General features: G+C 36.7%; 1 protein-coding gene across 1 annotated transcript; it reads right to left on the bottom strand.

Annotated features, from left to right (window-relative positions):
• Nucleotides 1–983: 983 nt before the first annotated feature.
• On the bottom strand, nucleotides 984–14,080 carry TXLNG (taxilin gamma). The gene is made up of 9 exons (XM_009884686.1): nucleotides 13,774–14,080; nucleotides 12,980–13,071; nucleotides 9,488–9,658; nucleotides 8,526–8,720; nucleotides 7,039–7,158; nucleotides 5,927–6,001; nucleotides 3,129–3,221; nucleotides 2,519–2,614; nucleotides 984–1,504 (listed from the first exon to the last, which is right to left on the bottom strand). Exons 1-9 carry the CDS (start codon nucleotides 14,078–14,080, stop codon nucleotides 1,184–1,186), a joined length of 1,470 nt encoding a protein of 489 aa, XP_009882988.1. The 3' UTR covers nucleotides 984–1,183.
• Between the last annotated feature and the right edge of the window lie 4,627 nt (nucleotides 14,081–18,707).

The raw sequence follows: 18,707 nt of genomic DNA, 5'->3' as shown, positions 1-18,707 counted from the left end.
AGGAAGAGACTATGTGGTTTACGGTTAAGAAGGGAGCTTTGCTTGTGGTATGTCACTGTAAGAATCTGAAGTACCATCTTTACCAGATAACCTAACTGGGAAGGCACTCTGCCAACTGGTACAGCTTCAAGGCTGAATGTGCAAGAAATTCCACGTTGTACTTCAGAAGTATTTCAATCTACATGTTCAATTATAACCACTATATGCTTAACTAACGCTTAAATACAATGCATACAAGGCTATTAGAGAAAGCCCGTATGCCACACACTCGCGTCTTCCACACCTACAGCAGTAAATGTCTATTTTCCAGCCCTTCAGATAATCCAGAGATTTGTCTAGACAGTAATGGATTTCTCCAGTCAGTATAACCATGTGATGGACACACTGCAGCTGAGAGGGAAGAACGTGACCAACACCTGTGCAATCTGCAACACAACTGCAAAATTCCACTCGGTAACGTTGCTGCACATTTTCTCACACATTTATATTTAACATGTTCACAGGTAGGGCAAATAGTCCAAACTAACCTTTACAACACAACCCTGAGAAGTCTGCAAAAAGCTGTACACCCTGTTTCACCAGCTGCAAATTAATGGATTTCAAAGCTGTTTTTTTCATACCACAAAGTACATAAAACCCTTTAAACATATCTTTTACTATATTCTGGACCTTTACTTTTGCATTCATGTATACGAAAACAGACTAGAGGGGAAAGCTGACTTTTACTGGCCATTAGACATCCTTATGTAGATAAATTTACTGGAAAAATTGGTAATTTTTAGTATACTGAGTGTCAAATCAATGAATGAAACCAGAATGCTGTTCTTTAAACCAATGAAGTGACACGCTGTCACTATTTTCCCCAGAACGATGTTGTATCTGTACACGGTCTTCCATGACAGTGATTTGTGTTGTGGGGAGGAAACGCACATGCATCCTTTTATGGAAAAATATTTTCTTTTAAAAAATGAGGCAGATGTGCAACACAGTTGTGGAAAATTTATAGTTTAAGCTATTTAAAGCTGCTATGCAGCTTCCTGTACCACATAAGTCCAGTAGTTCTAAGAAAATACAGATATGGTAGAAAAAGTAAGAAAATTTTCACCACAAAACCAAATAGTTACCACCAACAGAGAAAGTTATACACAAAATATATCTCTCAATACAGTGTTTACACTTCATTTTAGTCTACAGATTCACTGCCAGGAACAGGACTTGTTGAGACAGTCTTTTCAGAATTATTTGCCGCACATGATTCCACATCAGGTTGGATTCCTGGTTCCGTGTCAGTGGGAGTTCCCAGCTCCTCGTGGAAATTGAGTGTGCAGGACTGCAACACCTGCACAGCTAGATCCACATCTGCTTCTCTGAGAGAAACCTGCTCCTTAAGGACTTCCACCTTCTCATTCAGCTCATTCCTTTCTGTCTGAAGAGCCCTGCATAGCTTCTCCAAACGCTCCAGTTTTATTTGAAAGCCCTTGTATTCTTTATCTCTTACTGTTTTCTGAAGGACAAAAGAAAATAAAAGCTCTGTGATCCAACTCATTTTTCTTCCTTAAAGAATCACCACTACTTTAATCCTGAATATTACGTCTTAATTAATCTAGCAGGTCAAATTCCAGCTGCACTAGAGTAAATTTGCTCAGCATACTTGACCACTACACTTCAGATGGTCTAAGCTGGAGTGGCAACAGGCACCTTTAGAAACAAGCCATGAGAACTATATAACTACATAAGGCTAATTGTAAGTGAGGGCTGAGCATCAGAGAGGTTTCTGATATGAAGACCCATAAAGCAGTCAATTACAACCCAAAAAATGGCAACTAAAGGGAGCAGAAGGGCATACCAGTGGGAAATCTACAATCCAGCAGCAGAATCCGGGTCAGAAGGTATCATACTCATGGCTCTTCTAACTAGCTCCTTACAAGGACAGAGAAAGGTAAGCAGTACTATCACAGAACCTGTATGACCTAGCATGGTTTTGCAAGATCATACCTAATAGACTTGAACGAGACATTAGATAGTATAGGCAGAACTGTATGCCTATGGCCCGTGTGAAAATTGTTTTAGCTCCTCTCTACAATTAAGTAATGGCACCTCGTGGCCTCAAAAGCAGCAGCATTGCAGAAAAGTAATTGATCTCTTACACATGGGTTGTTTCCTTCATATCAGTCCTGTATATTTAAAATAGATTTCTATTGCAGCACTGATTGAACTTTGCTCAGCATATTAAAATACATTCAGTTCATTCAGCTTGTGCAATTTCATACACATTATCCCACCAATTAAACAGTAAGCAAGGAAAGATGAGGTTGATTTTTTTGTGCATCATGAGTTTAGGTTTATATAGCAGCTTTTTAGTTTCCATGTCCGAGAACAGTACCACTTACACAACAGAAAACATAAGGCAGGCAATCCAAGAGGCTACTGCGTATTATTTCCAATTCTCTAAAACTGAATGACGTTCTCTAGGACACAGACTCTAATTTAGCCATACTGCTGTTTAAAAGATAATTACCTCTTCAGCCATTTGCAGAAGAGCCTTGTTGTTGTTTTCCCATTTTGTACGCCACACTATGGTTTCCTTTTCCAGCTTCTTAATCTTCTTCGTCATCTACAAAACATAAATAGAAGACTTAATTTTCTGGCCTGCGTTGCAACACGTGGAAAGTAGTGTTACTTTCCAAGTCCGGTTTGAACACGTTATTTTACAGAAAAGTCTTTCTGGACAAAATCAACCCCACAAACGCAGATTCCACATTCAAAGAAAACAAGATTGATTGTTAAAAGAAACAGACTAGAAACCTTCAAGTACAACTAATAAAAAGCTCCATGAAAATAAGTTTTAAAACATAAGCACAGCCAAAAAGACCAATAAGTATTGTATACCTCTGATAAAACACAGAAATTAGGATTTAGCCATTATGCAAGTATGTCAAAAAACAAAAAAAATTACATTTCTCTTCCATATGACAAATGCTTATGCCCGATCTTATGATCCAAATTAAATGTCAAAATACTCCGTGTATTTTCAGAAGGCAAACACTGTTGTAAAATCTAAAATGCACTCCACTGAGATCACACATTTTTATATTACTTTTCATGAAACTAAGTAACCCTTTAAGTACCTTCTCCATTTCTTGCCTGAAGGTTGTAAAAAGTTCATTACTTTTTGCCATGGTGGTCTGGAATTCTTCAAACTTATCCATGTAAAGAGAAAGCTGTTGGGAAAGAGGCAGGAACATTTATCTGAACAGCCGTATATAAATACAAAAAATAAAGGTACAAGGGAAAATTAAAATAGCAGAAGATGAACTTCTTTTTATCTTTTTTATACTATCCTATGGTTTCCATCTGAGGAGCATGCATGTCTGAAAATATGCTACTGAAATTATATACGAAAGGAGAGTTCTATGTTTATAGAACAGCAATATATTCTAAAGAAAAACATGTTTAATAAAATTTTGGAAGACACCACAGTTCATCATGATCTCATTTTTGCCTCACCACTAAAAAAAATAAAAACAACCAAATATCTGTGATATTTAATATACAGAAATTCAGTACATGGTTAGTGAAATTAAACTTAGAAAAGACAAGACCTACCTTTCTACCTTAACCAGCCAAAGTTAAAAAACAATTGGGGCTGGGACAAAAAAAACCCCCATGATTGATTCCAGGAATCAAAATAGATATTCACAACCTGTGAAATCTGCTTAGTGATCAAAAATCATAGAAGGAGAATATTGACAAGGAATACATTTAATAATGAAAAGGATTACTTTTTAAACAAGTGAAGGGCATTAACATTTGATGACAGAAAATTTTCTTGCCCTGCACCACAAAGCTAATCATCAAGAAGGAACTGCAAAACATCTTAATTAACATAGTTTTTCCACAAAAAACATATTAGGTTATGCTTCTTATCAAAACAATTTATACTACCAATGTTGTGATTTGCTGTTGATGTTTGAGAATACATGACCATTTACTAGGAACTTCTTACTCTACCTGAAGAGTAATCAGTTCTCTCAATTCTTATATTGCGGGTTGCAGGACAATTCAATTCAGAGCACAGAAATATTGTATTTTCCTCTAATAATAGAGGAAGTTTCATAACAGGAATTAGCCTACCTTGTCAACAGTGGATCATGACTCTCTGCCATTATTGTGAGTGAACTTTCTAGCTCAACTTATTCTACAAAAAAATCTGTTGGCCCCAGGAAACCACAAACCATACCCATTGTTACTATTAAAAAGCATAACAAAAAGGCAGTGGGATTTTAAATAAAGGGTAACCAACTTGAAAAAAAAAATCATAAAAGTCTAAGTGTGGCAAAAAACTACTTGGGAGAATCTGGACATTAATGATTCCAAGTCACTGAACATTGGGGGGTGTGTGTGTGTGTGTGTAGGATTACATTTAACTACACATATACAATTAAAGAGTGTGTGTGTAACTGTTGGAATACCTGGAAAAGGATTAGGTACCCTAAGCATGGAAAGAGAGACATGAAACAGAGCTTGCAAAGAGACTTAACACAAAACCTCACAAAACTGAAGCAGTAAGAGGTATACAATAAAAGGAATAGCTACTGCTTCTCAGATGCTATGTTAGCTTAACCTATAATTTCCCTTACGTGCTGAGCTCACGTGCAGCCAATGACTGCAGGTGACGCAGAACCACAGCACAAAAACTGGAGACCATCTCTCCACTCAGAGGATTTTGGTGTAGTATTTACAGCAAGAAACCAATTTGAAGATAGTAATTGTTTGTGGACATAGTCACTCAGTTTTAGGTTACTAAGTCTCTGTCATGGTTTAACCCCAGCCAACAACTAGGACCACGCAGCTGCTTGCTCACTCCTCCAGCCCCAGTAGGGTAGGGAGAAGAGGGAGAAAAGGAGGGGAAAGGGAACCCCCCGCCCCCTCCTGCTTTGAGATAAAGACAGTTTAATAGAACAGTAACAGAAGAGGAAAATAACAATAATATTATTAATGGTAAAACAATATAAAAAAAAATGATGCAATACAATTGTTCACCACCCGATGATCGGTTGCCCAGCCCATCCTGAGCTGTGATCCCAGATTCCTGCCCCCTGGCCAACCTCCATCTATACACTGAGCATGATGTCTATGGTATGGAATATTCCTTTGGCCAGCTTATCCTGTCTATGCTCCCTCTCAGCTACATTAGTCCTTGACTAATGTAAACATCACTTCGCAACAACTAAAACCAGTATGCGTTATCAAATTATTCTCATACTAAATCCAAACACAGCAGCTACTAGGAAAAAAAATATTAACTCTATCCCAGCTGAAACAAGGACAGCCTCAGTAACAACGATAAACATGACACTGCTTGCTCCCAGTCCCCCGCAACAGGATGGGATGGAAACAGTAAGGACCAAATTCTAAAACCTGCATGGGTAAAAATCCCCACCCAACTCCTTATAGTCTCAAAGGCCTCTCTGGTCCTGAACAGCTATAAAAAGATAAAAATACCTTTGAAAGAGAGAACCACAGTTTCAGAGAAGCCAAGGAATGGTAAAGAAGTAGCCACAGTGAACAGATTCTTAAGCTTTCACATATTCTATTATTTGTAATATTAACACCATTAATTTAAAAGGATACTAACTCCAGCAATTCAATGTTTAGCACCTTCCAGCAACAGTACTCTCCAGATATATTAAACAGCAAGTACAAAATGTCAAGTCTTTACAATTTACACTGCACTATTGAAGAGTTACTAACTGGAAATTAAATTTAAGACTTCATTAAAAATACCAAGTGCTTTTCACAAGTAGTATATTGCATCTGATCAATCATAACATGTAGTTCACTACTATCACAAATCTCTCGGTACTTTCTTTTCAGAACAACTGTTACTGAAGAGCACTCCATTAAAAAAAAAAAATATATATACCTGCTGCTTCAGCTGAGCTTCCTGTTGCTTCATCTGTTCACATTTGTGTCTGGACTCAGTAGCTTCTTTTAGCAGCTAAAAAAAATATGCAGAAAGCCACATAATTAAGAAAGTACTTCTAAGAATGGCTTAAAGAACTTGATCTATGATGAAAAACGAACAGAGGTTAACATCACCTAAGGGCCATTCAACCATGTTTGCTCACATAGGTTTTTCATTACTAGACTATACTTTCATAAACACTATTTAAAGCATGTGCTGGCATGCAGAAATTATTTCTATTGAGACATTTTTCTAATTGGCAGCATGAGTCAATGTTTCTATTTCTGTAGCAAGTTTGAACCACTATACCTATATGGGTAGTTCATTAAAGAACTGTATGTAATTTATACCTGTTTTGTAACCTCTCTAATTTATTTTCCAGTCACTAGTACCACCTTTACAAACTAGTTCAATTTTGCTTCAAGTTGACACCATTTTACAGATTCATCTTTGAAGAGATTTTTGTCAGCTTATGATTCCAAAACTATGTTTTCATAATACAGAACAAGCCAACACTGGATGATCATTTTAAGATTCTAGGCAAAAGCCTTGCTTTTCCTGTATAACTTACATATACATAAAGAGCATAAAAGAAATCTTGACTTAAGTATTATTTTTAAATTAGAAGCTAACTTCTTGGAAGCCTGCAAGTAAATGGTTGATTATCAACATACAAATAAAACATCAGGCATAGTTTTGGGGGCAGAAAGTTAGAAGAGCATATACCTTATTCTGCTTTTGTTATTTCTTATAGCATAAAACCAGAAGTTACAACTACAAGACAGCAAGAAAGTACCTTTGGTATTTCAGGTCAAGGTATTTCCTAGTCTAAGAAAAATCTAAATGGTATCTAGCACATTTGCTGAGAAAATGCAAACAGTAACAATGCTTGCCTGTGAATATGGATATTAACACTGTAGGCATCATATACACATATACAAAACAAATCTCAGTCTTGATGTTGAAATCTAGCCTAACTTTCAAAAGACAGTCCTCTCATTTTGCCTTATATCATGAAAAATCCATTTTGGTGGATTTTATTTCTCTTAACACACACAGAATTCACTTACAAACTCCCTTTCTCGCTGATGTTTTTCCTCTGCTTCTTTAATAAGATGGGTAGTTTGCTGAAGTTTGGCATCCACAAGTTGCTGCTGCAGTTCTTTATGTTTGAACACTTTATCAATATGCTAGAGGAAGAAAGAAAATCCTATTAGTCAAATATAAACAGTGCACTAGTCAATTAAGGTAAGCGTAGGTGTATGGGGGAATGTATATTGTTTAGAAGTTTCATGCCAAAGAAAAAACAGCAGAAGACTTTTACATGCTTTTTTCTCCTCCCGTTATTGCCATACATTATAGCTACACAGTTGTTTTCTTTCACAGAAGCCAGATGCACATTTTAAATCAGTACAATACTGTCAGTCACTTCACACCAGGCATTTCAAAAATCCTGTAACAAGTAATGTACATCCTTTCTTCTGAAGTTGGTGTATCTACCTCTAATCCTAATTGTACTTTGTTACATCTAAAAGCTCTACTCCTCATCATTAAAAAAAGCTCAAAACGAGCAAGATTTGCAATGACAGTTTATTTGACTGATGGAATTCCACAAACCATTGAGTTTTGCAGTCTTCCATCCGTAAAGTAGCACAAGGCAGCTTCCTACCTTTTTCTTCCCCAAAATACAAATATTCCATGACTGCAAAAACTGAAGAACTGGAGTCTACAGAGAGCTTTCTAACTGATCCAGATTTAAAAAAAAAGAACAAACCAGTTGAGAAATAATATTCCAAACCTATGCCAACTAACTGAGCTGTAGAACTCCTTGAAGCTCAGTTCTCTGACAAGGAGAATTGGCTGTTTTCCATTACTGTAGTTTAAACTGGCTAGCTCACATACTGGTGCCAATTAAAGCCAGCTCAGTTAGCCCTAAAATACAGTCATTTCCATGACACCAGTCCAAATATATTCTTAAAGCGCGATAGCTTATTTTGATTCTACGCCAACAAGAAGAGCTACATACACAAAGGAGCTTGCCAAAACCCCCCAACCTTAATGAACCAAAACAAGTAAGATAGAGAATAACTCATATACCCCCTCCCATTATACTGTGAAATTATAATTCAGAAGAACTTCAAATATTAATACATATTTATATCAGAAATAACCTTTGGACACCATTTAGTCCTCTCAAACTAGGTTCAACTTCAAAGTCTGATCAGGTTGCTCACACTGTGCCCAGTTGAGTTCTGAATACCTCTCAAGACAGATTCCACAATCTCTGGACAACTTATTTCTATTTGACTGCTTTCACTGTGAAGATTTTTTTTTCAATACATCTTGAATCTACATATGCAAAACCAGACAGGAAAGGCAGCTAGTGTGCCAAACAGCTACTTAATTTTTCACCGTAGTGAGGTAAAAAGAATAACTTAAAATATATATACACACAATGGGTCTAAAGTATTATGGTTTTTTCTTCCCCTTTAAATAATTATCTGATCCTTACAGTCAAAGAACTAACAGAATCCCATTAAAAGCATAACGTAAGCACCTCTTCTCGCAATGCATACTGCTCAATGAGTTTCTTCAGTTTTTCCCCCAGTTCAATATTTTCCTGACGGAGCTTGGCATTATGCATATCATGCTGTTCCAGTTGAGCCTGAATCTCATTCAGCGTAATCTGGAAGTGTGCAGTTCCTTCTTTCCGTTTTTCTTCATATTCACGCGCTTGCCGCATGTTGTCTTCCTTTTATGAGAAAATATTAATGTGTTCAAGCAAAACCATGCACTTTTTTCGTATTTTTTGAGTCAGAAACAATGGTAATAATTTACTTACGTACAGTTTCAAGTTCTATAGCGCTAGAGTTAATATAAGCGACAATCATGATATGCTATGCTGACTACCCATACAAAGTGCATGGAACGAAGAATCTAGAAATTCCAAAACTTTTAGAGCATCGTCCTTACCACCACCAACAATACATAGGCGCTGGTATTATAAGATGCTACATGAATACCTTTGCAAGCATAAGAATTACCCAGATGTTAGAAACAGCACTGATGAAATTAATGACATTTCCTACAGTGATCGCAGATAAGAACCTCTTGGCTTTCTTCCATTTCATTCCCATTCATTACATTCTGACAGAATTAAGCCTTTTTTGATACCCTGCCATTTCACACTGCTGTTATTTCACTTGTGCTATTTTTTCCAACTGTCATCAGCACTGCTCCCAGAAACAAACATGGCAAGATCACATACTGCAAGTAATATGATCTATGAACCAGTTTCAGAGGGAAAAAAATTAGCCAGTTGAACTATCCAGTTGAACTATCCCCATATTCTTTACCTTAAAATCAGGTACACTTATGTCACATGCCACATGTACCTGCAGAAGGCAGGTACAGGTAATGGACAAAGTGGAAAGTAAAAAGCAACAGTCCTGATTTTAAGCAATAATCAGTAAGATTTCCACCACTACTGGCACTGTAATTTATGTAAAATAAACTAACCTTCAAAGTCTTGTTATGACGCTGAAGCTCCCGACACAGAGATTCCAGTTTGCTACGTGCCAAAATGGCCTTGCCATGCTCACTCTGCAAGTGGACTTTCTCCTTCACAACTTGTGCTTGCTTCTTCTGCAGTATCTTCATCTGCTTTTGAACATTCCGGCTCTCCTCCAACTAACGTTAGAGAGTATATTTATTAACCAAACATAGGTGAAACTATCTTTATGCATCTAGATGAGCAGACTGAACAAACTTTTAAACATTTCAGATGAAAGCAAGGAACTCAATAATTTCATTACGATCCCCACGTTGATCTTAAAGAGAAATTCCCATCATCTTACAGACAATTCAAAATGTGTAAGGACACAAGATGAAAATATACAAATTGCAACTTAACAAACATTTGCCTTTGAGGAACAGGGACCACGGACCTGTCGACCATGGGCTATCAGGTTGTATTCAGCTACAGCTATAGGACTAGCCTTAAGAAAGGAGGATGTGACAAGCTGACTAACACTGGCTTCTCAACAAGTCACAACTTCTTCCACTCATCTGTAAGGTACACACAGCTGTTTATCCAACATGCCTTATTTTTACTACCAAAAAAGAAAACCCCACATGACTGTGTACAGAGTTCTGTCTTGTCAGCAGGAGCTCCTACCAAAGGAAGCAGTAATTTATACAAGTTTTTAAAATGCTAAGGTATTTCAGAAAGGAACAGATACAACTAGCAGCCCTGACAAATCAAGTCAAATACTATTAAAGCTGCACAGCCCAGACTTTGATGACTTAAGAGATCTGTAGTCTCAACCATTTGAAGCAAAACTTTTATTTTATTTCCTTTAGGCTGTTTAGATCATAGATGACAGCATTAAACTTTGTATACAGTGCTGACTTCAAAACCTATTCTATGAAGTGCATAGAAGTTTCTTGAGTTAATATCTAGTTGAGAGTAAGTTCCATTGTACACGATTTTTTGGGCTCCCCGAGAAACCATCTTATATAGAGTCCGTTCTATTGCAAAGAAGGTAACAATGTTATGTGCAACATTGCTCCTTATTAGATAGTGCCTCAGCCTCAGGACACCACAGGAAAAGAAGGCTGGCAACAAGGAACATCATCATGACAGAGAAGAAAACAATGCTGGTTTTCTGAAAGAGCTCAAAATAATGCTGAAGCACAGAAGAAAGAATAAATAAAGTTAAGGACTTCCATGACAACAGTAAATTAAATGTACATTTAATCTAGTTCAGAGAAAAGGAATGTTAAGGAAGTATTTGATATCCAGACATAAAAAGCCCTTTTCTTGGGTGGCCATAAAAACACTTCAAGTGGCTGTGCTGTTTGCATACCTATGAAACTTCAGGCCCGTAAAACTACACCAGTGTGAGACATCACCAAGGATGCAAACTATTCTGCATCACAAATTGATCTCCTGATAGATTCCAAATTAGGAAAAAAATTGTGGAAGATCTTTTGCCAGGAGAGAGGCATTCCTACCTTTATTGTACAGTCCTTTTCATGAGACACCACTGAAAAACCTGACAGTGAGCTTTAAAGATGATGAATCTTTAAAAAAAGAAAAAAAGCATTGTAGGTGCACTGTCATAAACAGTTCAAACCTCTGCTGGCATTAAAGCTGACACCTATGCCAGTGGTTCACCACCACCATCATGAAAAAAAGAATGTATCTTAAAAGGAACACAACCAGATCCAACCTAAACTTTCTAAGGGGAGCAGAGTACCTTTTAAGACTCACTCAGCTAAAACAGAGCCACTGTTACACCCGGGTAAGCTCCCACCCAACTCCCCAGCAGTTCTGAACATCACAGGGAAAGCAACGGGTTTTCTAGAATGGTGAATATCCGTGGACTGTGAACGCTTACTCTACCTGTAGACTACAGATCCTCTCCTGGCAGGGGAAAAAACATAATGTCAACACATCTCTCCTGATTGCCAAGCCTCTTGAAGGAAATTGCAATTCATTTGGTCTAGTTGTTACCTAATTGTTTTGAGATCTGTCCTTCAACAAGAAAAGTCAAGTGAAGATGGTGCAGACTGTTTTCTTTCTGCAGAAGCAAGGAATTCATGCCAACCTAGCTCCTCATGCAGGCCATAATGATCACCACTGATCTGACATAGGAGCTGTTCACTCAAATAGACTTTTCTAATAGACATGCACAAGCAATTGCTTATAAGAGCTAACTCATTTACTGTACTTCTCTTACATTATCAAAGCTTATTTTTAGGTGGGCTCCCCATTCCCGAGTTGCACTTTGGAAGTATTGTTGCTCATTTAAATGAAAGTGACTTCTTAGAGAAGCTGCTGGTTTTGAAGGAAATTGACTCGAGAACAAGATCATGCAGGAGAAAGCACAAGGGAAAAAAAAAAACAAAAACATAACAGACCTCCAAGGAGGACTCAGGATTTCTGAAACAGAACTAATCTAAATCTATTCTTAGTAATTAGTATTGCCTCTTGTGAGTAAAAAGACTACCTGCCAGCTCATCCTCAAAGCTCGAGACATTAATATCAAAGGAAAAATAAATTTATTTCATAAGAGTTATGCCATACTGTGTAGCTGTTATGTCATTTTCATAAACATTTTCATATATATAATACACTTGACATCTACAGAATGCAAACATGCTTTTCCCCAAGACATTGTTATCTCTTCAGTTTTGCATTCATTTTATATCTACAAATAGGTGGGAAAACACATACAGAGTATTTCTAGTCTTTCCATTCTTGTCTGTCCCTGTCTCAAGATGAGCAAATTAAGCATTTTTGTCTCTAGGCACATTCTGAAAAGTCAGTGTATGAGCCTTCCCCCCCCCCAATTTTGCCATCAATTAATTTATAGAATAAAATATCATTTCTCTTTCTTGGGGTCAGAATACACTTTAAAATTAATGCTAACATTTTGCCTTTTTTACTGAAGAAATGTATATTTTTCTATCCATTCCTTTGCATGATCAGAAAGCACATAGCAAAATTAAAACTAGATCTTTCCAAATTCCCCTACCCCCCCAAAAAATCTCTAAAGAGTTAAGTATAACTGACCCTCTTTTTTTTCCAATCTCATTATCACAGTATGTTCTTTCCCTTTACCCTAAAGGGTATAAATTATAAAATGCTAGCACAAAAGCATTATCAACAGACAAAAACTAAGAAAATAATTACTCCCAAAAGAAACTCTTAGCTTTTCTGTTAATCCTAATGTTATGCTTCAGCACCAAGTTATCAAAAAGTTATCATAACCTATTTTTTCTTTGGATTTAGGCAGTCATGTAGAAGTGAAATCACAACATGCAAGTTTGGCTGAAGCAATACTCATAATAAGCCTGAGCATTTGGTTTTGTTTGGTTTTTTTTTTCTTCCTACTAACACTGTGAAACACTCAAAATCATTAACTGTCCTGTATTAGAAGTTCCTGCATTCCAGAGTTAATATTAACACATGAATAACTCCTGCTATCTTTACAAATTACTTACCAGATCAGCATACTTCTTGCACAAAGCTGCCAGCTTTTCCTCTGGAGTAGAAAGTGTGTTCAAGGCTTTCATTAATAACAGCACTTCTTTTCCTATGAATTGGATGAAAAACAACCATATTGAGAAAAAGTACAGCAGAAAAGCAGTCTGTCTTTAGAAGTAAAATATAGAACCATGAGAAATTAGTGTGAGTTAAGCTGTTCTTTGGTTTGATAGCTGCATAATGCTAACAGATGACAAATGGGAAGTCATCACAGTAAGAATAAATTTGCCTTGCCTATGTGCCATTACACAACTTGGATAGAAAGTTACTTTAAATTTAAAACCACGAAAAATATTGTTTTCTAATTTATAATAGCACAGATAAAAAGAAAAATGTGAAAGAGTGAAGTTTAAAAGGTTAAGTTTTGCTAATAAAGGATATTCACACAAGTGTTTTTAATAAGCCTTTGGAATTTAAATATCAGCACTGGTTTGGCAGCATTGAACACCACAACTCCAGATTTAAAAGTTAATCCAACAACCGTAAAGTTAAAAAAGCTGATTAGTAATTAACACATTATTCACATTATTATTATTAAAGTTCCTGTACGAACAGCGTTACCAGCAGAAGGATTCTTACATATGCAATAAGAACTGTCTTTTCCTAAGCAGAAGTACACATTTTCTCAGAACATCCTGTTAAAGATGACAAGTTTTGGCTACAAAGTAAACTTGAGACAGACAGAAAATGCATATCTATTTTATGAAAATATTAAAACCATTTAAAAATCAAAATACTAAAGAGAACATACCCAAAGTTTTCTCTTTGTGTTTTTCACTCTCTGGATCTTGTTGGCCGTCAGGTGGGTCGGTACGGGCTTCTTCTCTCCCAGGAGTCTCCTCACGAGACTCTTGAGAGCAGCACATCGACCCCGGGTGCTTTCTGTTCTTCGTGATATACTCAGCTTCTTCCAAGGCGCCTGTATTTTCCAGGCTGTAACAGTTGGACTGCGCATACTGCAACGCTGTATCGGACAATTCATTGCACTTGTTGTTCACCAGCTCATCCAGCTGATCCTGGTTATCCATTCCCATCTCGTGAGTTCCAGCTTCTTCCATTGCACCACCACCAAACTTCAAAAAGGAAAGGAAGAAGTGGAAGTAAACAGTCAAGCAACTGTATTTAAAATGAAAACTTCCACCTTTCTTCTGCATGGACAAATAAGAGTAAAATTCCACCGTTATTCAAGCTGATCAAGTTGATACTCGCTGTTGTTAAGACAGGTATATAAATAAGTGTACAAAGAATGAGTCTAAAGAGTGATGAAGAAAACAGCACACACAACAGCCCAAAATACTAATTACTGTATTATGAAACAACTGTGATACCTTGTCATTACAAAAATGTTTCTATTCTAGAAATTAAAAAGTTCACACAGAAATCTGTTCTTAAAGCTCCAAAACTATCAACTATCAACTCAGCTGTTAAAGCACTCAATCTCAAATGAAAACTTTTCTCCTTCATAGTTCTTAAAAATGGATTCTCACAAATCATCGCTAAGTATAATAAATCTAAAACTCAGCAAGAGTTTAACTAGCTTTATGTACTGTTATTTGAAAAATAAGGTACAGAAATTGAGACAGAAGGACGTTATTATAAAACCCAAGTTTATTACACAGTTTCAGAAAACTGAAAGATATCAGTTTTAAAATAATTCAAGAAACATACTTCAAGAAAGAGAGGGAAAAATTAACCTGCTAGGAAGTCTAAAGAAATCCATAGAAATATATACTGTTTTGATAACACGGAGGGTAAGAGTTTAAACTACGTCACTCAGAACACCAAATACAATTGTCAGGTCATGACTGGATAAAGTCTGCTATAACAAGAATGATAAACAGGACGAGGGGCAGATCCATTTCTTAAATGTTAAAATTCACATCTACGAAATCATCACGAAAGTGAATACTAACTGGCTTCAGATCTGGAGCTCTATTACCTATGATTTTTAACAATACATCATTTCTGCTCAATTAAACAGAACTTTCTTGAAAGATTTCTTAAACCCCCAAATGTTTAATCATTTAACTAAGAAGTTAAACATCACCAGTTGTTTTAACACTGCAGAGATACATCCATATTTTGGAGCAGAACAGCTGATATACCACTGATATATATACACTGATATACCACTCTATTAAGGAGCTATGCCAACAGACTCCCCTCTATCACCAGAACAACATTCTCAATTTCTAGAAACAATTCTGATGAGAAGTTCAAGCGTGCCTGGTTGGGTGTTTGTTTTGTTACACTAGAGAATCCAGGACTCAGGACAATACTTGGAAGCAACTGGGTATTTTTTGCTGTCCATTTGCAATGCTACTACACAATATACATAGTTAGAAGTAGAGTTGAACTCACTTTCCTGCCAAAGTAATATGATCATTTTCATTGATTTATTTTCCATGAACTGAAAGTAAATTTCCTTTAAAAGTCTCAAGAAATTATAAAAACAGGGCTTGTTTATATTCACAGTTATGTTGTTTAAGCACAAATTAATTTCAGATTATCTTCTATTTTAATATTAAAAATGTGCTAATTCTTAAAACCAGGAGTTTGCACTGGGTTTTATATTCTGCACAGATGGACCGTTCTCTTCAAAAGGAATTAGCTGACACCAAAGGAACACAGCCAACACTAATAATATATTGTGAGATATATTTTAACTTCCAATTTGTTAAGCATGTTTGGAATAGTTATTTAAAAATCATTAAACAAATACGTATTAATATTGTAAAAAAAAAAAATACCTAACAGCTTAGTTTTCCTCTATACTGAAAGAAGCCTATTGCTTTACACCTTTATCACAAAGCAGAGTCATTCTTGGGAAGATGAAATTCATACAATACCTTTCACAAAGGACAATAAAGCTTTTTAGTTGAAAATAATCTGTATAGACATTAAGAAGCAACTTTTGACTTAAGGAAGATTCACTTTGCACTGCTCTTTACAAGTGTGGAAATTATGTAGGTGCTTTATGGAAAAATATAAACGCACTGCAGTTTTATCATTCCCCAATCACCACAGCTAATGTACTTGATAAATACCTTGCAAACATAATGCAGCAATAGAATAGGTATTACAAATAACCAACCCCAACATTGAACAGTTGGCTTTTTAGACCTGTAAAATGCCTATTTTTTTTCCTCCTTAGATTGCCTTAAGCTGTGGGGCTTCCATTGGCATGGGAAAGGCTTACCCCTCCAAGTTTAGGGTCAGCTAAACAACCAAGAGGTGCTTGTTAAAGGAGGAAAAGAGATGTGAAAACAGTAGAGCTCACTTAACCTTTCTGTAGGTACCAATAGTTGAAACCATGGTACAGAACTTCTCTAAAAAAACAGGACTCATACAGAAGTTGAAGATACTGTGTCACATTACATTGACACGATAGGAAAGATCAGAGGTACCTGAACACAACATGATACCAAAGTAGAACTGCAGTACCAACACAACAGCTGAAGCTTGCAGGTTTTCCACCACATAGAACGGGAACTTCCAATTCAGATTCTTGTGCCTACAAAGCCTGGCAAAAGGTAGGGAAATCCGCTCTAAACTCTAAACTAACAAGTTTCTGGGTTTGCACAGTATTTACAGACTTACTGAAATCCATAAACAGACTCAAAATTTTCTTTTTGAGAGCAGAGTACAAAATTGCCAGAACTCCAACAAGCAGCTGGGAAGGCCTGACTGGCTGCAGCTGTGGTTACACATTGAACAGCAGTGGTGCCCAAACAGCTCTCTTACTATCATTTCATTCCCCTTTTTCATACCCGCCTCTGTTGTCGCTAGCACAACACTGGTGCAACTTGTTCTAACGCAGTTTATAGCCAGATCAGTACCTCAGCCCAGTTCACTGCACAGCAACAGGCAATCCTGCCAACCAGAAGTGCTAGCACGATGGTTGGAAAGAAGCCAAAGCACGAGAGTCACTAAAAAAAAAAAAGTCAGCCTAATCACAGCCAGAGCACAAGGAACTAAACAAAAAATACCTTATCCTAACCACAAGTACCTAGCTAACATTGACTACTGAGTTACTGAAACACTGTTAGCAAGGCAATGTTCATGAAAAGCACTGCTTCAAATTTAGGCAACCCAGAGATTTTCACTGGTTTTCATCCGAGAAAATGCTGCCATTTCTGTGGAAAAAACAACTACTTTTAAGAGCATACACATGACCAAGAAGTTGCAAAATGCCCATCTCTACTAGCAAACCGTCATAGTAACCTAAACACCTGTCAATTTAGATCTGGCAATTAACATGCACGTTCCAAAGCACATGGAAGTCTCACGGAGTGAACACTACCACCTCATTAATTCAGCAGAGCTTTTCGTAGAAGTCAAATTAGGTGTCAGTCCAATTCTTTACTGACAATAATTTCTCAACTCTGAGTATCCTCTATCTTTCGCCAAAAAACCCACAAGGATTTTCAGAACTTTAGACGTCAGAGAATGAGTCTGACAGAGAAGGCAGAAATACCCTATCAGAATACTGAATTGAAGAAAAAGGTTTGTGTACAACTCTCTTGCACGTCTCAACGATACTTGAAAATAATAGCAATAGTGAAAAAAACTACAGAACTTGTCAACCTTCTTTTGGTTTTCCAGTGAACATGGAACAAATCCAAGCTTACTGACAAGCAAGCACGCCCCCTGCAAAACTAAAGCTTAGTGTGGCAGTAGACGGTTTTTGTAACAATATCTAATTTTCTTAGCTTAAATACAGTTAAAAATCGGTGACCACAGGCTAGAATACCGTATTCAAAGAAGTGGTTCTATCAGCAGCTAGAACCACCTGATAACATACAAAAATAACTTCAAAAACCCCTATCAAGTTGTAGTCCATAAGTTCTAGCAAAACTGACAGTAGTGGCATGACATACCAAAATTCTAATGTATTTAACCTAGATTAGAAAGTGTTTGTTTTTCATTTTAAACAGAGAAGTCTGCTATTGCCTGACAGGGGCCACAAACACTAATGGCTAGATGACTTCCTGATTATGATTAACAAAGAATTTTGCTACACTAGCTGTCACTTTAGATATTAAAAACATAACCAGGAAGTCTAAACAGCCTTCTTACACTCAATTTTATTCTTAAAACCCTTTAACTACAGATAGTTACAGATTTGATCTGTAACAAGCTTCTAGTTGGAGTTTAGCAATAATAAAAATCACATTGAGAATGGTAAGTACTAAACCATATTAGTATCACTGAAATTGCCCCTCTCTTACTGAGACAAAGATCAGAGCAACCCCAAATATTACCTCTATCTTTTCAAACGCGTGCTCATCAGACGAGTGAACTTCTGTTTAACATTCCAGCCAGAACAGAGCACTTCCAACAGCACATTGTATAATACCGCTGATTCAGTACTGACTGAATAAAAACAAAACAAAACCACCCCACCAAAGACCTTCTACTGAAATCACCGCTACCTTTTCTAGCTGCTACCATGCTCTCTCAGCTTCTAGCTGGTTTCCAACCTCCAGCTTCTAAGCAGCTTTAATCATAGGTGGCTTATAATCTGACGGACCGGAATCAAGATTGTCACATACCTAGAAAGATTTTCAGTGAGAGACAAAAAGAAAAAAAGTATGTTGCACAGATAATGTGCCACTTCCTAAGACAAAATTACTATCAAAATTAAAAACTCTATCATTAAAAAATAAGGCACTTATCACCTAC

The sequence above is a fragment of the Charadrius vociferus genome, unplaced genomic scaffold (assembly GCF_000708025.1).
Source record: "Charadrius vociferus isolate BGI_N301 unplaced genomic scaffold, ASM70802v2 scaffold200, whole genome shotgun sequence".
NCBI lineage: Eukaryota > Metazoa > Chordata > Aves > Charadriiformes > Charadriidae > Charadrius > Charadrius vociferus.
This window is presented reverse-complemented; position numbering and strand designations above follow the sequence as displayed.